At 40.6% G+C, this 24,571-nt stretch overlaps 1 protein-coding gene across 1 annotated transcript in view; it reads left to right on the forward strand.

Moving 5' to 3' along the window:
• Positions 1–24,571, forward strand: part of WDFY2 (WD repeat and FYVE domain containing 2) — a 354,163-nt gene that overhangs the window by 107,754 nt on the left and 221,838 nt on the right. Inside the window, exon 2 of the mRNA XM_007945228.2 lies at positions 17,504–17,571. Within this exon, the coding sequence (XP_007943419.1) occupies positions 17,504–17,571 (68 nt within the window). The remainder of the gene's footprint in view (positions 1–17,503; positions 17,572–24,571) is intronic.

The following is a 24,571-nucleotide window of genomic DNA, read 5'->3' on the forward strand; positions in this document are numbered from 1 at the left end:
GTGGCCATACATGTGGACTTCGCCAAATGGAATACACAGGAATCAGATAGACTCTTATCTGTGGAAAGAGGCAATGGAGAAGCTCATTATCTTCAGCCAGAACAAGGCCAGGAGCTGACTGTGGAATAGACCATTAACTGCTGTTCCTGGGAGAAAGATGAGGCAGTCTGCTTCTGTAGAGATTTACAGCCTTGGAAACCCTATGAAATAGTTCTACTCTGCCCTGTAGGGTTGCTGAGTCTGAATTGACTCGATGACATTGGGGAGTGGTCATGTATAAATAATAATTGCTATTTCATGTAAGTGAGATTGTACAGTATTTATCTTTTTTTGTCTGATTTACATTTCTCAGTATGTTTTCTAGTTACATCCATGTTGTGGCATGCATCAGGACTTTATTCCTCTTTATGGCTGAGTGATATTCTATTGTATGCATATACCACATTTTGTTAATCCACTTGTTTTAATTGTTTCCACCTTTTGGTTATTGTGAAAAGTGCTACAGTGAACATTGCTGTATATGTGTCTGTTTGTGTCACTGCTTTCAGGTCTTTTGAATATGTACCTAGGATTGGGAATGCTTGGTTATGGGGTCATTCATTGTTTAACTGTTTGAGGAACCACCAAACTTTTCTGCAGTGACTGCCCCAGTTTACATTTCCATCAGTAATAGATGATAGTTCTTTTTTCTCCCAACCTTGTCAACACCAAATGTTTCTGTTTTTGTAGTCATTACCTTTCAAAAGGAGATGACATGGTATCTCATTGTAGTTTTGGTTTGCCTCGCTGTAATAACTAATGACTTTGTGCACCTTTTCATATGTTTATTGGCCATTCAAATAGTCTCTGACAATCTGAACTTTTCTTATTTTGTAATCTAGCTTCCAAAACTGGAATTCAAAAAAGTGTAAAGGTTCTTATCTTCTTTCATGATCTTCTTTATCCCTATTTCCAAGCATATATTCCAGTAAAATCTGAGAAAGCTGGAATTTGTGTAAGGTGTCAACTTGTCAAAGAAGGAAAATGAAAATATTTTCCACTAAAGCAAATGATAGAAAAAGCAGTAAGGCTGCACCTTGTCAAAGATCTGGTGGCATAGTGCCTAAGGCATTTGACTGCTAACCAGAAGGCTGGCAGTTCAAACCCACCAGTCACTCCTTGGAAGGAAGATTGGGCAGTCTACTTTCATAGTGATACTGTAGCCTTAGAAACCCAAGAAGGAGGGGTTGCTGTGAGTTGGATGCGACTTGACAGTTGTTGTTGTTGTTAGGTGCTGTCGAGTTGCTTCCAACTCATAGCGACCCCATGCACAGCAGAACGAAACGCTGTCCAATCCTGCACCAGCTCCATGATCCCTGCTATACCTGAGCCCATCATCACAGCCACCGGGTCACTCCATCTCGTTGAAGGCCTCCCCCTTTTTTGTCGACCCTTCACCCTACCAAGCATGACATCCTTCTCCAGGGAATGGTTCCTTCTGACAACATGACCAAAATAGGTGAGACGAAGTCTGGCCATCCTCGCTTCCAAGGAGCATTTCGAGTGTACTTCCTCCAGGACAGATGTGTTAGTTCTTTTAGTAATCCATGGTACTTTAGCATTCTTTGCCAGCACCACAGGTTAAAAGCATCAACTCTTCTTGACTTGACAGTAGTGAGGTTTTTTTTATTTGTTTGGAAATCTTTACGGAAGTAGATTGCCCCATCTGCCTTCTGTGAAGTGGCTGCTGGGTTTGAACTACTGACCTGATTAGCAGCCAAATGCCCTATCCACTATGCCACCAGAGCTCCATTTATCAATGAAGATTATGAATTAAGGCAATAAAGAGCAAAGAGGACAGATTTAATTTATACTAAGGTAGAATTGGGAGCTCTGGTGGCACAGTGCCTACACCATTTGACTGCTAACCAGAAGGCTGACAGTTCAAACCCACCAGCCACTCTTTGGAAGGAAGACTGGGCAATCTGTTTCCATAGGGAGACTGCCTCGGAAACCCAAGGAGGGGTTGTTAAGAGTCGGAATCGCTTCAATGGCAATGAGTTTGCTTTTTTTTTTTAAGGTAAAATCGACAGGGTTCAGCAACCTATTGGGAGGAAGAGATAAACTTAAATTATATAAATTATCCTATGATTTTAAATTTTAGTGAATGTAGTATGCCTAAATAAGTACAAGTCAGTGCATTTATCAAAATTCTTAAATAGATTGACTTAAATGATTGTAGAGTAGTATGATTGAGCATCTGTTCAGTGTAGTCCCTCAAAGACAAAGAGAAACTGGTTAAAATGAGATCAGAGAGTTAATCTATCTTCACACATAAGTACCCATTCATGAAATGCTATGCTGTGTAAGTCAGAAAATACTGATTTCATTCATTGTATTACATATATAACTCCTTGGGAGAAGGCTGGCTAGTGAAAATATTGGGTACTGCTAAAGTTTTTGGACTTTCATTTTGCAGGGCTTAAGTTGATACTGCTGAATATTCTGTACAGTAATAATTTATATATGTTTGCTTTACACAGTGACCTTTGGTAGAGGGTGGGTGTGGTATGCCAGCCTTAGCTCAAGATTCTTCAGACTTTCAGAATCTTTTTTCATGTAATTAATTATTGTAAAGAATTTTAGAAAATATTTTATTTGCACCTAGTTTCTCTATTTTCCTCACACACAAAAAAAATAAATAAATAAGGGATGACTAATAAACAGAAGATCTGTTCCTATGGTTTCTCTGTGCATTTAATGAGTTTATATGTAACCATTCATGTTGGCACAGCTTAAAATCAAGCATATTTTCCATGGGAGGTCAAGATACACAGAATTATGTCTGGTAATAGACTATCTTTCAACATATAATTTTGCTATTATAGATTTATCTCTATTTTTATGTTACATCATGTGGTTTGTTATTTTAAGAAACAGTGATGCACAATTCCATGGAACTTATGGGAAAGATTCACTATGGAAGAAGAGATAATGCAATTTTGATTTATGGGATTTATTAACATTCATGAGTATACATTATGTATCTCAAAAACCCATAAGAAGAAAGGTTGGTTATTGGGGGATGGGACATCTTTATGCTCTGGTTCTTCAAGATAACATGAGATTTTTCAGCCATTATTGCTAAATTGTCATTTTCTATCAAGTAAAAACATAGAAAGCAATATTTACTGTTGTATGTTTATTTGACTTAGCAGAGTAAAGATGTAATATCTTTTTACACCTCCTTTGTATTACTATAAAGCATTTCAGATGCACTGACAACTTGTCTTATATTCCATGCCCAATGTAGCATTAAAATGGATACATACAGAAACTCTCAATGTGCCCCCTAATTACCTAGGGTTTCAAAGATCTTCAGATTACTCACTTTTCAAGCTAATTAACGGTGTTGTAAAGTAATGACAAATCTAAAAACAAATTCTGTTAAATTTTACCTGTTGTATTGTTGTTATGTGTTATGTTATGGAGTCGGACCCAACTCATGGCGACCCCTGCTTGGGTTTCTGAGGTGGTCTCTACAGAAGTAGATTGCCCAACCTTCCTTCCGTAGAGTGGCTGGTGGGTTTGAACCCTCAGCCTTCTGATTAGCAGTCAAGTGCCTTAGGCACTGTGATACCAGAGCTCCAAAATTTTACCAAGCATTTCATTTATTTCCATTCATAAGGTCTTTCAGAGTGTCTGGTATGCCATATTGATGGAAATCAATAAAATTTTCCAATTTCTGTCTTAGAAAAGTAATTTGACTTTGTGAGGGCTTTCCTCATTTTAAAAATATGGACAAATAGCATCTCTTGAAATTTGCCTCCACCACCAGTCAGGCTGTCCACACTGGAAATGTTGATAGTCATCTTTGGCTCCTTCCCTTTCCTTTGATTCCTTAGAAATGTATCTAGGATTTGATTCTTTCATTGTTCCTCTGCCACTACTGTATTCTAACACTTTGGTTATTACATGGAGTAAGCTATAATTGGCCATGTAGCCTTTAGTTTTTCTCCCATCTAATTCAATCAACTTGCTTAATACCGCCAAAATTATCTTTTGTAAACATTCCTTTTGATTATATAACCTTGCCCTTGCACAGATGGCTCAGAAACTCTCCTTTGTTTCTTTTTTCATAAGGTACCAAGCCTAATTCCTCCAAAACCAAAGTTATAGTTGGATTTCAATACTGGATAGGTAGGTATCATGCTGCCCTACCCTGCTGGAGTGGGCAAGTGAATTCCTTTAATATAATTTTGTCAAGGTTCCTCTTGCAGATCTGCTCCAGGGCTGCTGTGTCCACATCTGTCTTCTGATTACTGTGTGTCTGGCAATTTTATGGAGACTACAGTTTTAGAAAGAGAGTCATTCTGTTATGTTTTTAAGGTATAAAATTTTGGGTCTTTCTGCCACAAGTTGCTACCTGGAAGAGAGCAGAATCCATCTATAGATTTAGAATGGTGGTAGCCAGGGCACTCTGAATCACTGCTCTCATTTTGGTATTTCATTGAGCCCCTCATGGACATTCATCATGCACCTGTCACTGTAGCATGAGGGTAAGTACAGTGGTAAGTAGGATGACAAAGAGACTGGGCCCTCCTGTGACTTATGAAACCAAAAACAATAGTTAAATCTGTGTAATTCCTCTAATGATACCGTCTGGATCCTTGCTAATGGGAGGAATCATATTGTTGCATGCTCAAGGGTGTGCTTGGTTTCTCTTGACTGTGAGTGACTGAGGCTGAGGAGCAGGTGACATTGCTGATGCTGGTCATCAAGGACTACCCACTCAGCTTCTCTGATCTGGTGCGTACTGTTCCTGGTGATTCCTGGTGGGTTACCCTTCACCACTGCACTGAGAGTATGTGTTCATTTTTCTGTCCTCTTTTCTATTTCCCATTCTTTCTTTCTCACATATTTTTATGACCTTTTTCAAACACCTCCTCCATGCTAAGTACTATATGTTGTTGTTGTATGCCGTTGAGTCAGCCCCGACTCATAGCGACCCCTCCTTGGGTTTCCGAGGCAGTATCACTACGGAAGTAGGATTGCCCAACCTTCCTTCCGAGGAGTGGCTGGTGGGTTTGAACCGCCAGCCTTCTGGTTAGCAGTCAAGTGCCTTAGGCACTATGCTACCAAAGCTCCTAAGTACTATATGTACTCAAAATAAAAGTACTGTAGGTATTTAAAAAATCAAAGATAAAAATTTAAAAAGTCCTCAAGGGTACTCATAGTCTAATGGGGAGATGGCCTTGCTATTGACAGTATGATGCAGTGTGGCCTGACATAGACCTGTGCATGGTACATTATGATTCGGAGCTAAACTATGCCTGGGAGGTTATGCTTCTGTGGGAAAGCCGATAGTCATAAACACTGGTGAGGGAGGGAGGGAGTCTGGGAGAATCATACCCACAACTGCAAGGAGAGAAGGTTGTGCTTAAATATTAGCCATGGAGGGTTAAATTACTAAGAAAACAAAATACAAATGCAGGTAATAGAATGTCTATGTTAGACTTTCTATAATAGAAAGTCTAGAATATAAAAGAAGCGATTTGCAGACACAGAAAGTGCTTATTAGTAATAAAATACTTGGATTTAAGGCCTCTTGGGAGTTTATTTCCCTAAAGGCTTTTGCTACTATTGTTAGGACAATTCCATGTACAGGTATACCCCGCTTTTCAAAAATTTGCTTTCCACCACTTTGCTTTTATAAAAGACCTGCTTAGTACCTGTTTTCGCTAGTGGAAAGAAATCCAAAGAGGATTTTCGCTTTTGAGAAAAATGGCAAAAAGTGAAGCTAGCGGTTTGTTTCGCAATTAGCTGTTAAAGAGGCGGCGGTACTCTGAGCGGTGAGAGTAGCATCACCAGGCTCCTTCCTTGGAACGACACTGTACATCCAGTATTTTTACTTTATGTAGGTTTTGTGTTTATCGTTATCATTCCTTCTTTACTGTATGTTGGTGTTATTTTAGGTTTTATATGTTATTTGGTGTGATTTGGTCATTTATATTTTGGCTCAGGGAACACTCAACATTTTTTCCTGTATAACCTAGTGGTAATTGCTGCTTTCCTTTACACCGTTTCAGCTTAGGAAAGGCTTCATAGAAATGCTCCACTTTGGATAGCAGGGGAAACCTGTGTTTCCATGTATTTTATTTTTGTTTGTAATCTCTCACCTGCTGTATCAGTCACCTTAAACCTTATTTTATTAATTAAAAAATAAAAGCAAAACACTGAAGATTTTGTTACACGATTGTTATTTTTTAAATTCTAAACTGTGAAGGACTTCATAGCCTTTGGGTGGTTAAAATGCCGAGGGGCAATGACTTTAATAAGCATGCCTTTTTGAAGCACATGACTGCAAATGACCAGAATGGCTGTTAATGTTTTTTAAAGCAGGAATGCCATTAAAGCCCTAGGTGTTGAAATAAAAAACAGTCACACCTCTTCAGCGCCAATTGCTGGAGTGCTATAGTTTTGAGAAAAACAAAACAAAACAGCACCCAAAACACGATTGTCTGTGTGTGATTCAGCAAAGTTGTTGAAGTCTGATATAGCAGGCTTATTCATGGGAGGAATGAGCTCCTTGGCAGAGTGGACCCAATGCTGGACAGCACCCAGCTTGAGCCCCTGGATGCCTTAATGCACTGCCATTGCTTCCTCACAGCAGCTCTGTCTGGGGAGAAACTTCCTACAGAGATGCATAATGTATTGTAGAAGACTCTGATCGTTTATTTACTATATGTGATCTGAGTGCATATAATGAGAACTTGACAGTTGTTATTACAAATAATTATAGAGAAATCAAATAATCATAGATAAAAGGGTTTTTTCCCTCCTTTTTCTGTCAGGTATGTTTTCTAAGAATTTCTGCAACATTTTTAATCCTTAAATGAATTGGAGGCATTTTTTTCCCCTTTAAACAAATCATTGTCAAAACTACAAAAAGATGTTGACTGATGGCCTGTTGTTCAAAGTTTTTCTGTTTGCAAATTGCAGGAGGCTGCTTTCCTTCAGTTTGTATTGATGAGCAATGTGTGATCTATTAGACAAGTATTCTCTAAAAATTCAAGGTCTTCAAAACACAGTGCCCACCCCCCCAAGTTACTTCAGTGGTGGCAAAAATAACAATTGTCCCCTGGGAAATGAAGCTCATTGCTATGGTAACTAATGAAGGTTGCATCATTCTAGGGTACATTGTTAAAAGCCTGGATTTCAACATGAGTAGATGCCCCATCTTATTTTATTCAGTAGCTTAGCAACCTGTGGTATACTATTTGTCACCAACCCCAATCTTCTCTCTCCTCTCAGAAAAGTGACCTATATAGATAGTTTTTTTATTGTAGGCACGTTTTCACTGTGAATGTAGTTCAGTTCTTAGGTATGTTTATAATGACCTTATTTTCTGCACCAAAAATCAGGGCACATGCTGTGTCTGAAAGGTAAAAAGAATTTTTTTTCCTACATCTTTGACTGCCCTCTCTAAGATCTTTGAAGATCTTTTTCCCTCTGTAACCCGAAATGGTTAGTATTATCCAGAGGTTTTTCTTTGGCCCTCTTTTCTACTTACTCACTCTTGACTTAGCTATTGCTATGTGCTGATGACTCCCAAATCTTAATTTTCTCCTTGGGTCTCCTTCCTGAACTCCAAAATAGGCAATTCAGACCTCAGCAGCCCTAACGGGATCTTTCCCAAACTCAACATGTTCAAAATGGATTTAACATTGCCCTGCACAAAAATCAGTTATAGATGAATGGCACCACCATTCACACAGCACCCCACATCCAGTCAGTCCCCAAGTCCAGAATATTCCACTTCTTGAAGTGTGTCCTCCTCTCTCTGCTATGATTTCATCTTTTTTGGCCTGATTTACTGCCCATAGCCTCCAAACTGGCTGCTCTTCTTTCAGGCTTCCTACAAATAAACAAACGAGATTGTGTGAATGGCCACTTATCGTCCTCCTTTGGCTCCCCAGGTCCTCCGAGTCAAGTCCACCCTCGTTAGCATGGCACACTAGGCCCCTGGTGACCTGCTTTTAGTGTTTTGTCCCAGCTTGTTTCTCATTACTCCCACCTGGCACTCTCCCCTGCCTGTTTTTGCCTCCTTGGGCTACATATGCTTCTCCCCAGGAACATGGCTCTTGCTCACCCTCCTCCTTTTTCTCTGGCAAATGCCTGCTCATCATTTCAGACACCATCATTTCCAGGAGCTTTCTCTGACATCACTTAATCCTTAGCTTTCTAGATAGAATTAGGGCCCCCATGTGCTCCTGGAAAAGCATAGACTTTTCCCTACTTTAGCTCTCATCTTACTGTATTGTAATTTCTACCAGTCTGCCTCTCCCAGTGGATTGTGAGCTTTCTGTGGACAGAGGTGTACCAGTTTGTCTTTGTGGTTTCAGAGCATTACACATACTGGTATCTGTAGGGTTTAATAAATGCTTATCAAATGAATTAATGAATCAACAAATAAGTGAATGAATACACACTTGCAGGGCACTGAGGCAGAAGTCCTAATTTCTAGACTTTAATTTTATTGGGAAATTGAGTTGTTCCAGACCTTGTAGTCCGTTGTCCTGATCAGTATAAGTAGAGTCTTAATTAAAGGTTGCTAGACTGTATGGCAAAGAGTATGTTTTTCCTGGTTAGGATGGGGACAGGAGGATATACACACACACAGATGTGTGTATACATAGACAAACCTATATGTTTTATATATTCAGTTTAGCAACTGAATATGTTTCTCTGTGTGTATACACACACATGCATATGTATGTCTCACTCACTGTCATCGAGTCGATTCTGACTCATAGCAACCCTCTTTGGGTTTCTGAGGTGATAAATCTTTACAGAAGTGGATTGCCCAGGCTTCCTTCCACAGAGTGTCTGGTGGGTTTGAACTGCCAACCTTCTGGTTAGCAGTCAAATGCCTTAGGCACTGTGCCACCAGACCTCCTTTATGTATGTCTATTTATATGTAAATATGTACTTATGTGTGTACATATTCATATACATATATATTCAGTTCAGCAACTGAATATGTGTTTCTTTGTGTGTACGTGCAAGGTAGCCTGGTGGCATAATGGTTAAGTGCTTGGCTACTAACTGAAAGGATGGTAGTTTATTGCAGCATTTGTTTGTGTGTGTATTCATCTGGGGAGACTCTGTAGGTTCCAGAGTTGGGTTGGCTGTAATCTTTAAGGAAGCTGCTTGCCAGACATGGATCTTCTGTGGTGCTGCTGGGTGGGTTCAAACAAGCGGCTTTTGGGTTACTAGCCACCCAGGGACTTTGAAAGGTTGATACTTTGAGCCCACCAGCTGCTCTGTGGGAGAAAGATGTGGCAGTCTGCTTCCATAAAAATTACAATCTTGGGAACCCTATGGGGCAGTTCTACTCTCATACAGGGTTACTATGGGTCCAGATCAACTCTACAGCAGTGGGTTTTTGTTTGTTTGTTTTGTTACATACAGTTGAATGCAGCAGTTGTGTCTGACTATACTGCTAGTTTTTGTATCTCAGAACAGTTCATAAAAAGAAAATCAAGATGGGTATCTTATAAGAAGGGGCCATGTGACTCTCCTGCTTGATTGAACTTTTGAGTCAAGTCCTATCTGCATGGTCATAGTGGCTCCTGAGCTCAAAGCTGTGCTCAAGGAGGTGGCATTCACCCTAGTTAAGGCTGTAGCTGAGGCAGGCATGCAGTTTGTTTCTTTGGAGGGAGTTGGGGTGGGATGGGAGGCTGAGTGGGAATGCCCTTCCCTTTCTTATTTCTTTAGGGTATTAGTGGGGGCCGTAAGTATAAAAATAAGCATTTACAGTTTTGTCACATCATCTCACTCTAACACAGTTTAGAGATTTCTGTAATCAGTGCAGCTTCTTTGGCGTCTCTCTGCACAGACCTCTTTGGAGATATAGTCAGAGAACTTGCTGACTGGTGAGAGGTGGGTGGGAGTGGCTGTAGGCAGGGATTTTCAATAGTCCTTTTGATCTTTCACAAGCAGTGAGCAGTACTTTAGTACCTGATGTGGTGCTTGGTCCTGGGGTGGATGCTAAGTGTGGTTCCTTCTCTGACTGTGTTTACGACTTGGTCAAGGAGGCAGACCATTACCTAGTTGTGAGATTTTGGTAAATGCTGTAGTTTACTGAACATTTGTTTTAACTTATGAAATAAAATAAAATAAAATTTAATTTAATTTAGGTAAGGAATAAGGGCTAATGCTTAAAAGTAATTTTCACCCACGGAAATGTGGCCAGCTTGAACAAATGTTAGAAAGTGAATGGGAGTAGACCCACAAGTATATATATGTTTGGCAGAAGATGTTTCTACCTATATATTTGCATGTGCTGCAGATATATCTATGGATATAGTAGAACATACAGAAGGCAAAGTTTTGACAACTTCTTAGCCATAACCATATGCATTGAGAGAATGAGTCACCGGACTTGGGGACTTAGAACCACATGTCTTGGGGGACATCTAAGCCAATTGGCATACCCTAGTTCACAAAGGCAGTTTTCTAAATACTAGTAACAACTGGGGTCTTAAAAGATTAGAAACAACCATCTAAGGTGCAACTATTAGTCTCGGAGGAAAGAAGAGTGAAGGAAATCAGAGACATAAGGAAACAATTGGTCCAAAGCACTACTGGAACCACATGCGAACCACAGTCTTCATTACTCTGAGACCAGAAGAACGGTGTGGTGCTGGGCCACTGGTAATGACTGCTCTGGTTGGTATCACAGTGGAAGGTCCCAGGCAGAGTGAGAATAAACATTGTAGAACAAAATTCAAAATCATAAAAAAAGATCTGTGGTCCTTAGACACCCTTCAAGCCTGGAACTGAACCCATCTCTGGAAATTATCTTTCAGCCAAACAGTAGACAGGCCTACAAAGTGAACAGTAACACCAGGGAGGAACATACTCCTCTGAACAATCAACCAACCATACGAAAAGAAAAGGACAGCATTTGCCCAAAATAAAGATCAAAAGGGAGGGAGGAGGGAAGAAAGGAGGACAGATGGACATAGGGAACCCAGAGAGGTAATGGGAAGAGTGGGAATATTGTGGGGATTGCAACCTATGTCAGGAAACAAAATATGTATAAATTGTTGAATGGAAAGCTAATATGTGCTGTAAACTTTCACCCAAACCGTAATGAAAAGTTAAAAAAAAAAGTGTAGTCAACTTTTTTAAGAAAATGCTGTTTCCAAAACAGTCCCACTGCTGCTTGGGCTGAGGCTGCTGTGGGGAATTTATCTTGTTCATTTTGAGGTGAGTGTGGCTTCTGTTGACATGTCCACTTGTCAGTTCCTTTACTGAGAGCTTGGGAGAGAAAAGAGGCAGAGGGAAAAAAGAAAGGCGGCCAGGACATGGCAGGGCATACAGCAGTGCACTAGGGCCTTTTGTAGGGGTAAAAGGTACATTTCCACTGAGGTGGTACATTTTTCTTCTCCAGTACACTGACCTCTACTGGCCGAAGTAACTCTGCTAATCACAGTTGCTATATTCTTAAACCTTTTTTTTTTCTTAAGGGTATAAGTTTTCACTAATTTTGAAGCATTTAGTGTTGCTTTTTAAGTATGACTTACAGAAAAACTTATTTTTACTTGCAGGCTTTGTAAGGTGGATTTTACATTTATATAAGCAATCCCCAGTTGTCAAAATTGCACTTTTTTTGACCTAGGATCCAGTACTTTAAAAAAAAAAAAAAAAAAGCCTTAATATTTCAAACTATTATCTTTTAAAACTAATTATCTCTGAAGAATAAAAGGACAGGTTTTTTTAATATGATTTTATTTTTAGATTTAAAAACATCAGTTATTCTTAATACATGTTGGTTTAAGACAGGCAGTATGTTTATTGAAGAGAGCACAGAATTTAAAATAAATTCATCCATTCACTAGCTCAGGCAAATCACTTAAGCCCCCTGGGCTTACTTGTTCATCTCTAAACTGACCATTTCTAATTCATAGGACTAATGTAAGAATTTACCATACACGCAAAGTGATTTTATACATATTTATTGCTGTTAATCAAAGTTAAACCTAATATTATCTTGTTACTCTTTTAACCTATATAGATTCAAAATTCTAATGATGTGTGTCTTCTTCACCTGAAATATTTAGAAGTACCGTTCAAACCCACCAGCCACTCCTTGGAAGGAAGATTGGGCAGTCTACTTCCGTAGTGATACAGCCTCAGAAACCCAAGGAGGGGTCGTTATGAGTCGGATACGACTTGATGGCAGTGGGTTTGGGTTATTTAAATTAGGAGCTCTGGTGGCATAGTGCCTAAGGCATTTGACTGCTAACCAGAAGACTGGCAGTTCAAACCCACCAGCCACTTCTTGGAACTAAGATTGGGCAATCGACTTCCATAGTGATGTTGTTGTTGTTATTTGCCATCGAGTCAGATCCGACTCATAGTGACCCTTCCTTGGGTTTCTGAGGCAGTATCACTACGGAAGTAGATTGCCCAACCTTCCTTCTCAGGAGTGGTTGGTAGGTTTGAACCGCCAGCCTTCTGGTTAGCAGTCAAGTGCCTTAGGCACTATGCTACCAGAGCTCCTTCCGTAGTGATACTGCCTCAGAAATCCAAGGAGAGGTTGCTATGAGTTGGGATCAATTCAATGTCGGTGAGTTTGGTTTGGAGTTTTGGGTTATTTAAATATATAACCTACTCCTCACTTAATTGACTATCTCATTATTTGACATTTCACATTTACAACAACTTTGAAAAATTTCTGAGGCAGGCCTCCAGTGGTCCGGGTACCATGCAGACCTGGGCCTGCGGCACCCTCTGTAGGCCACCCTAAACGATATACTGGAGACCCTGGTGATGACTTTGCCACATGAGGGATGATGGCTGGCTGGCTGTGGACACCTTTTCCTGTTCATCTGTGACATCTTGGTCTGGCGACAGAGTGCATGAGGCAATGGCAAGATGATAGAGGGTTGTGAGTGGGTAGAGAAAGTCAAGTGAGAGCCCAAAGGTGCTGGGGAGGTTGGTGGGGCAGGGTGAAAGGAGAAGGAAGAGGGAACCATGTGAGGGTGTAGGGCTGGGACAGATGGAGGACGAACAAGGTCCCTACTCAGTGTGGGCGGTGGGAGTTGGCAGGCCGTGAGTAATACTCAGCCCCCCGCCCCATGTTCGTGGTCTCTGTGGTGGTAGGGAAAATGTCATGGGGAAAGAAGGCCTACCATGTCACTTGCATCCCAGGATATGCCAGGGACACCTAATGGGTGGTGAGCAACTGGCGGGAGGTGACACTGGTGCCAAAGATGGGGTGTGGCCCACAACTCTCAAATCATGCCGGTTTCACATAATAATCTGGTCTTTGGAACCTAACCAGTTGATGAGTGGGTGTGTAATTAATACCTTATCATTTATAAGTTTGAAAGACCATAGACTTTGTTTCAGTTACCATTACAATAGCATAACATGCTATGTGCACATAGTTTAGGTGCTGACTTTAGCTCTAATCCTCATGGAAGATGCTACTCCACTTGTAATCTCCACTCAGATAACCTACAGGTATTTTAAATTCAGTAGGTCTTAAAACGAAATTCTTTGTGACTTTGCTCCCATATTAGGGAAGTGGTTCTGTATAGTGAAGTAGTTTGAGAGTGTAGCCTCTGAAGTTAGACTGCCTGGATGCAAATTGTGGCTCTCTCTGTGCCTCAGAGCCCTTATCTGTAAAACAGGGATAATCATTGTGTCTGCCTTGTAAGATGGTTTGGAGATTAGACTTGGGATTTTGTTGGCAAAACAGTTCCTCCAAAGCCCAGTGGACTTCTATCTGGTTGCTTCCACTAAGATCCATAGCATATAAACTCTGCCAGAGATCATACCTAGACTGAGACTTTTGCTTTCTGTTTATTGGCTTATGTGCTATGCTCATCCCTTTCATGTCAGTATAACTAATGTTGGGGAAGAAGAGGAAAATGAATTTGGGGTAGGCAGCCAGCTGTTTCTGTCACATCCAACTACTTTCACTCATCCCACAAATACTTATCATATATCTACCATGTGCCATGAACTCTGCCAGACTCTGAGTCGACACTAAAACTAAAACTTGTTGCTGTCAAGTTGCTTCCAAATTAGGGTGACCCTATAGAACAGAGTAGAACTGCCCCATAGAGTTTCCAAGGCTATAAATATTTACAGAAGCTGACTGCCACATTTTTCTCCAGCAGAGCAGCTTGTGGGTCTGAGCTATCAACTTTTGGTCAACAGCCAAGTGCTTTAACCACTGCATCACCAGAGCTTTAGTGAGCAAGAAGAGTATGTGTTTATCATCATGTAGCTTATTTTCTAGCAAAAGAAACGGATAATAAACATATTTACAGAGAGGTAGATCAAATAACAGACTGTGGTTAAATGCCTAGGAAATAAATGAAGTTATATAATAGATAATGCCATCATCTCTCAAGAGTCAGGCCCTCCTTGGAAACCTTGAATCCACCATACCTGCCCCACGTGAATTAGATGCTTTTCCTTCATGGCCTTACGTGGATATAAAATAGCTTCCAGCTCTTATCATGGGCCATTGTGATTATATGTTTCCTTGTCTGTCCAGATGGAGCTCTTGCACAATGCCTGGCCCATAGTAGGTATGCTTGCAGTAGTTAGGTACCATTGAGTTGACTCCTGATGGCCCCATGTGTGCAGAGTAGAATAGTGCTCCATCGGTTTTCAGGGCTGTGACCTGCAGAAGCAGATGGCCAGGTTTTTCTTCTGGGGAAGCCTCTGAGTACGTTCAGACCCACCGACTTTTTGACTAGCAGTCAGTTCTTAACCATGTGTGCCACCCAGAAACTCCTAGTAGGTGCTCAGTACATGTTAAAACAATGCATAAAAGAATGAATAAGTTATTTACAGGATACCTTTGTAGACTGAGTATGAAATCCCTTATGTCAAGGATTATAATTTTCACTCTGTTAGCAGAGAAGGAAAGGTTGTAAATCTTGGACTCTCCCGGGTTATGGTTGATTAATCCATTTTTAAACTCTAGTGATGATGGTGATAATAATTGTTGGCATTTGTTGAGTGGTTGCCATGTAGCAGATACTGTGTCAAGAACCTTACATTTAATCCTCTCAATAACCTTTATGAAATGTTACTGTTGTTGCTAGGTGCCGTCAAGTCATGCCCAACTCATAGCGACCCTGTGCACAGCAAAACAAAACACTGCCCCATCCCGTGCCTTTATGAAATAGTGTCTAACTATTATGTTCATTTTTCACTAATTAGGAACTCTTGAGTATCTCAAAGACATTCCAGATTCAAACGTTCAAAAAGAACTCATGATTCACCTTAAATCTAGTCCTTTTCCAGTGTACCTCATCTCACTTGGATAGACCTAAAACCTAGAAGTAATCTATGACATTTCTTACCCTAACCTTTTTTATTAGTTAATGTAATAAGATCCGTCTCACAATACCTTAAGCAATAAAGAAAGTAAATCATCTCACAAAATAGTCTGAAAGTAATCTTAAAGGGTTGGTGGCTCAACAGTGTTATTGCGGCCAGGCTCTTTCTGTTCTTCATCTTGGCTGTCTTCAGCATGATGACGTATATATCTTCAGGCTTGTTGCCTCATGATCAAATATGGCTGCTTCAACTCCAAGCAAAATTTATGTGGATTCTTATTGGATAGTAATCTCAGTATTAAAGTGGTATATTGACATATATTATTTTTAAAAAAACTTGAGACAGAGTGATGATTAATTTCAACAAATATTTATTCACTGATTCAGTGAGGATAGGTGGTTAAAGAAAAAAAGGTGCAGGTTCCCTACATAGAATGAGCTAACATGTTTTTGTTAGTTGCTGTGGAATTGATTCTAACTCACGGAGACCCCATATGTCCGTTAGTGAGAAAAACATGTAAATACCTAAAGGAAGGCAGTGAATTAAAATATTGCCTTGGGTGCCTAAGGCATTTGACTGCTAATCAGAAGGCTGGCATTCAAACCCACCAGCCACTCCTCAGAAGGACAATTGGGCAATCGGCTTCCATAGAGATACCACCTTGGAAACCCAAGGAGGGGTTGCTGTGAGTGGGAAACGATTCCACGGCGGTGAGTTTGTTTTTGTTTTGAGGCACACAGAATAAGGAAGGACTGTTCTACTTGAAGGGACAGGAGGTGGAAAGGAGATAACTAGAAAAGGCTTCATGGAAGAATTGTTTTTGAGTGGTACCATAACGGGGCTACACATATGCTCCAGCCGAAAAGCAGGTGCTCTCTCATGGCCCGCTGTGATCTGAATGCAGGCATTCTTTATCACTTAGGGCCTCACACTGGTCACGGGTGAAAGCGGTACCACTTCCCTTTGCTGATGCTTGAACATTTCTCATGAGTTCCTGCCGTGGAACTTCACTCGCAGCCTTTGCTGCAGGATCTTCTATGGAGGAACCACATGGCAGGCCCACTGGCTCAGGAAATCTTAGTCTTGGAGCTTCTCCTTGCCTAACCATGCTTGGAAAACACTCTCAGAGCCTGACTTGCAACGCTGGATGTGCTGTGGATTCTGTCTGTGTGTGTCAGATGCTACATATTCATTTGAACTATTTGCAGTTCTTTCACTAGTCAAATCTAATATCTCTGCAGGCAGATGGATACTAAAAACAACAATAACACTACTTCTTAGAATACTCTCACTATTAGGTATGTGCAAAAACGGCAAGGAGGCCATATGTTCTGACCTCCTGTAATCCCACAAGAGGAAGACAGGATTACCAGCAGTAACCCAAGTCCTATTACTGCAAGGCCAGACATGCTGCCTCCCTCCAGCCCTTTCATCAACCGTTCCTCCCAGAGCACCCACCACCTCTCTCCTGGGTTCGATAATTCGCTGCAGTGGCCACACAGAACTCACGGATTATGGGGTTTATTAGGGAGGCACCAGGCTACAACTCAAGTTCAGGAAGAACGCTCAGTCTCTCTCCCAGCCCACCGTCCCTCAGCCAACAGCCTCTCACAATCTCTTTCCCAGCAGTGCTGGACCCTCGGTGTCTCACTCAGCAATGCGTGTCTCTTGCATCTCTTTCCCAGCAGCACATGTCTCTTTCGGCAGCACGTCTTCCTCCACCAGCAGTCAGAGAGAGTTCTGCCTCTAGGAGGCCTCCTTTTGAGCTTGGCAAGATGGTCAAACTAGCCAGTCACAGCATCATAACTCTAAGCACCTGAGAGAGAGTGGGAACCTCCCAGAACATTCTTTTGTGCCACTCCCAACAGAAATACTCCAGGTGGGCGACTTTAGCAATCAGGATCTCCTCAGTTGCTAATAGCAATTCCCACCTTGGAGTTTACAAAGACTTATGGGTAGAAAAGTCACACTAAGTAATTTACTACACCGCAGTATGTGTCTATGTATATATACATCTTTAGGATGGTATTTAGAGAAGCATATGTCAGATGCATATATGTAATTAAAAGATTTTCTTTCTTTGTTTCCATAGTTTCTTGTGACTGAAAATACTGTGATTTAATATATATGTTTTCTTCTGTTGTAGGACAGTTCGTGTCTGGTTAAAGAGAGACAGTGGACAGTATTGGCCAAGCATATACCATGCAATGCCTTGTAAGTATTTGGATCCTTATCTTAAACCAAATATACACCCCACCTTCCCTATCTTCCCAGATTGCCTTCTCTGTATTTTCTTCTTGAATAGGGAAAACTGAGGAATGGTATTATCATTATAATGGAAAGTACTGTATTAAATCCTTTTGGATTTTCTAAAGCTCTCGGTATGTAAAATAAGAAAATTGTTCTGAAATAGGCTATATATTCCTAGTTCTTGAATAAGATAAATAACAGAAGGGTCACAGCACATAGGCACTCTGATTACAGCAGTCTCTCTCTCTTTCCCAACTTTTTGTTTAACTTTTTAGTAAAGTACTTCCTTGTTGTTTTTGTTGTTGCTATGTGCCATCGAGTCAAACCCGACTCATAGCGACCCCTCCTTGGGTTTCCGAGGCAGTATCACTACGGAAGTAGGATTGCCCAACCTTCCTTCCGAGGAGTGGCTGGTGGGTTTGAACCGCCAGCCGTCTGGTTAGCAGGGAAGTGTCTTAGCCACTATGCTACCAGAGCTCCCCCAAAGTACTTCCTTAGACAATTCAAAATTTTGTCCAGTGATTACATTTGTGACGTAAATTTGTTCTTATATTATTTTTATGTCATTTGTCCAAATTCAAGACATTCTGCATCTTTTTACCACAGTATTCAAAAGACACATGGAGAAGAAACTTCTTGTCATTCTGAGTACTTATATGCTCCCCTTACCTGTTCTGCCACCACAGAACACCATTATATGGCCTAGGTCCAAAGAGAACTTTCCTTTTAAGACATGGCAGTGGTGAGGGCTTAAGTAAATGGAAAAGGAAAAGAATTCTGATTTTTTTCCCTTGATTTTAAGTAAAGAAACTAACCTTATCTTTGATCTTTTTTTTTTAAATCAAACTTGAACAGTATCTAACTGAGCGATAAGGAAGGACTGTACTCTAGCAAAGGAGCCCTGGTGGTGCAATGGTTAAAATTCTTGGCTGCTAACCAGAAGATCAGCAGTTTGAACACACCAGCTGTTCCTTGGGAGGAACATGAGGCACTCTACTTCCATAAAGATTTATAGCCTTGGGAACCCTTTGGGGTAGCTCTCCTCTGTCCCATAGGATCACTATGAGTTGTAGTTGACTTGATCACAGTAGGTATACTCTAGCATGTTGAAGTTGACCCCAAAGACCTACAGCTTCCATGACTAAGGCATGACAGACAGAAGAGAGGAAGACTTGGGTAGCATGATGGGGGCTTGGGAGTGGCAGCAAGGAATCTTCTTGAGATGAGCATTCATAGAAGCCTCATGAAAGACACAGGATGCTAAACAATTGCTTGCCCACCCCTTCCCCATACACATATATGCATACATTTTGGTGTCATTCTTTAGTGTTCCCTTCATTTGGATATCACAGACAAGCCTCTAGTTTGCATTTTTCATCATTTATTAATAAGCTATATATAAGAATGCCTGAAGGCTGCTATAGCTCATGCACCTGGCATAGATGCTTAGTAAATACTTATGAAAGGAGTGGATGGAGTCTAATAATGAAGGTGAGTTTCTGAGAACATATACAATTCACTGTTCTAATGATTAAACATGAACTCTGAGAAGGAGGACTGTATAATCATTTCCATATTTTCCCTGTGGTTTTCTACCACAGGGTCTAAGAAAAGAATTACTTTGCTACTTTCAGTGATCAGCTTCATCATCATCTGAAACTTTTTAGAAATACAAATGTTGGGTTTAGAACTACTGGATCAGAAATTGGTATTTTAACAAGATCCCTAGGCAACCTGAATGTACATTAAATGTTGAGCAGATTATTTTATGACATTATAGTCAACATGGTGATCTGTGTTCCTGTGGTTATATAAGCACATGTAAAGCCTCTTGCATATATATTATATTGATCTGTGAAAGCATGGATGTAAGTACACGTTCTAGTCCATTGAAGATTTACTGAGCCCTTACTCTGTGAAGGCCACTGTGCTAAGTGCCAGGGATTTGCATGTGAACAAGGTACGTGTGGTCAAAGTGATTTCCTTTATCTTTCATTGTTAGTTGGTTTTGCTGTCATAAAGAGTTAAAAATAAAACAAACAAAACCTGTGTTCTTAAGAGTTGGTCAGAATGGACTTTCATATACCTAGGAATATTGTGCATTCAGATGACATAGTAGCTGATTTCTGAACAAGAATTTATGCTTTGTTTAATTTGAGAAAGGCAGAATCTTACTGCTTAAGAAAATGAGCTACGTTTTCTGTCAGTTACCCGCTGCCATCAAATCAGTTCCAACTCATAGCAACTGTATGAAACGGAGCAGAACTGCCCCATAGGGTTTCTAAGGTTGTAAATCTGTATGAAAGCAAACTGCCTCATCTTTCTCCCACAGAGTAGCTGGTGAGCGCGAACCAACGACCTTTCAGTTGGCAGCCAAATGTTTTAACACTGTGCCACATAGCTCCTTTTCTCTCAGAGATATAGAAATAGATTTGCATTTCCAAGGAGATTGTTCTGTAATCCTTCTAATGAAAGGTGTTTGTAAAGAGGTTACTCAGTATTATCTTTAAATATCAGTTATGTGGTTGTGGTGGTAAGTGTCATTGAGTTGGCTCCAACTCATGGCAGCACTGTGTCCAACTGAACAAAACACTGCTCGGTCCTGCACTATCCTCACAATCCTTGCTGCTTGAGCCCATCATTGCAGCCATTGTCTCAATACATCTCATTGAAGGGCTTCCTCTCTTTCGCTGACCCTTTACTTGGCTTTGATATCCTTCTCCAGGGGATGGTGCCTTCTGACAAAATGACCAAAGTAGGTGAGATAAAGTCTGGCCGTTCTTGCTTCTAAGGAACATTACGACTACACTTCTTCCAAGACAGATTTGTTTGTTCTTCTGGCAGTCTGTGGTGTTTTCAGTATTTGCCTACACTGCAATACAGAGGCATCAACTCTTCTTTGGTCTTCTTTACTCATTGTCCAGCTTTGATATGCATATGAGGCGATTGAAAATACCATGGCTTGGTTTAGGCACACCTTAGTCTCCAAAGTGACATCTTTGCTTCTTAACACTTTTAAAGAGGTCTTTTGCAGATTTGTCTAGGGTAATATAGTGTTATGTGGTATTAGTTACTAAATAAGTAAAAAGATTCAGTATATTCAAAGGCTGTAATATTGACAACCCAAGGAAGATAGAATCTTATTGTGTGTTTATAGCAGTATACAATAAATAGATCCCAAATACAGAAGAAAACGAAAATGCCCTATGTACTGATAAAATGGCTACCTTTTGACATTCCCAGAATGTCACAGCTACTCTCCTTCCCAGAATGTCATATTCGGGGAAGGAGAGTAGCTGTTTTGTGGCTTTGAGAAGATGTTAGATGAGAAAAGATAAATAGCAAAGGTGATGTTGGATGGCAGGGAGTCAGCCCAAAAGGTGAAGTGAACTCAGAGAAGCAAAGACCAGAGAAAGATGAACAGCAGACATGATCGAAAACACAGCCACTGTTTTTTGGGGTGGTGTCTTTATACCCAGCCTTTTCTGAGAAGTGTTCCCTGCTTCTGTAGGACAGAGCCTGGAGAGCAAACAGCTCTGGGCCAATCTAATTTTCCTAGGATTTAGAATTTGGAGTAGGAGATGTTATTCTCTGCCTATGCTGTGGTTCCTTTGAGAGCAGACATGCAAACTACAGATCTGTGAGGTGATTGTGTGCCTGAGGCAACAGTGAAAGGTCATCTGCAGAAAAAGAAACAGGAACCCAAGAGGAAAGACTGGCTTCCCAGGGAGAGAGCCAAGCCTATGAAGCTTGATGATTTCCTCTTAACCCCAAGAAGCCTGGCTTAGCTTTTGCCTGTGAGTTAAAAAAAAGACCTCCCTCTCCTGCTGGATATGTCCATTTGCAATTAAGTAGACTCCAATGGGTTTCTTTTAACTTGGAACTGCAAGTATTTGTCTAAGCCCTAGCCCTGATTGTGCCCCTCCTAATTCCAACCAGTTTTGTTTCTCTTGAATCTCTGTGGACCAGGCCATGGTCTATTGGTACCACCATGGTGTTGAGTTCTAAATAATCTGGTAAAAGCAAGGGCATGTAAAAGAGATCAGAAAATAATGTTTTATCCTATTTTCTTTAAACATTTAATTCAGCAATGTTAAACATTGTTCCATACCAAACACTGTGCAGGGTACCACGGCTATGGTAGTTAAATATGGCAGATGGTCCTTGTATTCATGATATTTATAATGTTGGGGGGAAGGCAGACGTGAAATAAGTACCAACCATGATGTGTGGTGAGTATTATGACATGGGAAGTAGAGGTAATAGGAAGATGGTCAAGAAGGCTTTGGAGGAAGGTCCATTTTGGACCTATTGTCTGTAGAGAATTTGAAGTGACTGTGCTGACTTGTTTTGTAGTTTCCTACCAGCCAATTTTTATGGATGATGAAAAAATAAGAGCATTTCCTTATCAAGAATTCTTTCACAAAAGATACTACTCTTGATGTATCTCACATTAAAAAAGAAAAAGTTTTGGGCACTGCCTTGTTAATATGTACAGGTCAGTGACATTGCTCACATCTACCATGTTACACAACCGTGACCACCTCCGTTTCCAATTTATTTAGCCACCATTAACAGAAACTCTGCCCTTTCCCTTCCATACCTGGTAAATACTAATCAACTTTGGTCTCTATACATTTGCCTATTGCATATAAGTGGAACTACACAATATTTGTCAATGTTTTGTATCTCACATTTAACTCAGCATAATGTTTTCTAGATTCATGCGTGTTGTAGCATGTATCAGAACTTCATTTCTTTTTATGACTAATACTCTGTTTTATGTATGTATATCACATTTTGTTTATTCATTCATCTGTTGATGGGCATTTAATCTGTTTCCATCTTTGTTATTTTGGACAGTACTGCAGTGAACATTGGTGTACAGGTTTCTGTTTGTGTCCCCGCTTTCACTTCTTTTGAATACATACCTAAGGATAGGACTGCTCAGTCACATGGTAATTCTGTGTTTAACTTTATGAGGAACTGCCAGACTGTTTTTCACAGTGGTTGCACCATTTTACATTGCCACCAGAAATGGATGAACTCTTTAGCTTCTCTACATCCTCATCAAAACTTGTTTTCCTTATTTTGGTAATAGCCATTTTGGTGGGTTAATTGACATCTTCTCACTGTGGTTTTGATTAGCATTTCCTTAATGACTAATGATGAGCTCTGCTGGTGCAGTGGTTAAGGCATTTGTGTGCTAACCAAAAGGTCGTTGGTTCAAACCCACCAGCTGCTCCACAGGAGAAGGATGAGGCAATCTGCTTCTGTAAAGATTTACAGCCTTGGAAACCCAGGGTAGGTCACTAGGAGTCAGAATGGACTCAATGGCAGTGAGGGTTTTTTTTTTTTTTTTTTTTAAATGACTAATGAAGTTGAACTCATTAATTCAAACTCATTAACAACCTGTGATATGCAGATGACACAACTTTGCTTGCTGAAAGTGCGGATGACTTGAAGCACATACTGATGAAGATTGAAGACTACAGTCTACAGTGTGGATTACACCTCAATAAAAAGAAAACAAAATCCTCACCACTGGACCAATAAGCAGCATCATGATAAATGGAGAAAAGACTGAAGTTGTCAAAGACTTCACATTACTTGTTTATACGATCAACGCCAATGGAAGCAGTAGTCAAGACATCAGATGACATATTGCATTGGGAAGATCTGCTGCAAAAGACCTCTTTAAAGTGCTGAAGAGCACAGATGTTTCCTTGAAGACTAAGGTGCACCTAACCCAAGCCATGGTATTTTTAGTCACCTCATATGCATGTGTTCTGATTATCTAGGGCCGCTCTGACAAGAATATAACACAAATGGGATGCTTGAACAAACAAGAGTTTATTCTCTTACAGTTGGAGGCTTTAAGTCTGAGTTCAAAGTGCCAGGTGAAAGCCCCTTGACCTTGGGCTTCAGCTCTGCCTCTTGCTCCTGGCCCACTGAAGCTAGACACACCTCTTCACTCAGGCAGCTACTGGCTGCTGAGGCTAACAAGGCCAAGGTCAACAAATAAAATGGCACAGTCCCGATGTTACCAAACCACATGGAAGTCCATTAATTCAAGTCCATTGAAAGTCTCAAGATCGGCGGAGCATGGCAGGCTGCTGAACAATGACATGGCTACATGCAGGGTCCAAGCGTGCAATAGCTCGAGACCCTTCCCAAAGCCGTTTCTTATATACAGGAAGCAGAACATATACCCAAAGGCAGCTACTCAGCTGCTCACAGTAGATTCCACCATGGAGTTGATTACCAGTCTCATCATGAGGAATACTGCATCCAGCTGCCCAGCCACTCAACCAGGCCCAGCCAACCTGACACATGAACTTAACCACCATAGCATGTGAGAGCTGGACAATGAATAAGGAAGACTGAAGAAGAGTTGGTGCTTTTGAGTTAAGGTATTGGTGAAGAGTACAATGGACTGCTGAAAGAACTAACAAATCTGTCCTGGAAAAAGTGCAGCTGGATTGCTCCTTGGAAGCAAGACTGGTCAGACTTTGTCTCACCTACTATAGTCATGTTATAAGAAGGGACCATTCTCTACAGAAGGATATCATGCTTGGTTTGGTAAAGTGTAGTGTTGACAGAAAAGGGAAAGGCCCTCAACAGGATGGATTGTCACAGTGGTTACAATGATGGACTCATGTATAACAAGGATAATGAAGCTGACACAGGACTGAACAGTGTTTTGTTCTGTTTTGCAAGGGGTTTCTGTGAGTCTGAGGCAACTCAGTGGCACCTAACAGGATTGGGAAATTGAACATCTTTTCAGATGCTTGTTGGCTATTTGTATATCCTCTTTTGTGAAATGTCTATTCAGTTTCTTTGCCTTTTTTGATTGTCTTTTTATTGTTAAGTTTTAGTAGTTCTTTATACATTCTGGATATTAAACCCTATGGTTCTCCTTATTTTCACCCAATCTGTAGGTTGTCTCTTGGCTTTATTGATA

The sequence above is a fragment of the Orycteropus afer genome, unplaced genomic scaffold, assembly GCF_000298275.1.
Source record: "Orycteropus afer afer isolate SDZICR_OR568_19922 unplaced genomic scaffold, OryAfe1.0 scaffold00134, whole genome shotgun sequence".
Taxonomy (NCBI): domain Eukaryota; kingdom Metazoa; phylum Chordata; class Mammalia; order Tubulidentata; family Orycteropodidae; genus Orycteropus; species Orycteropus afer.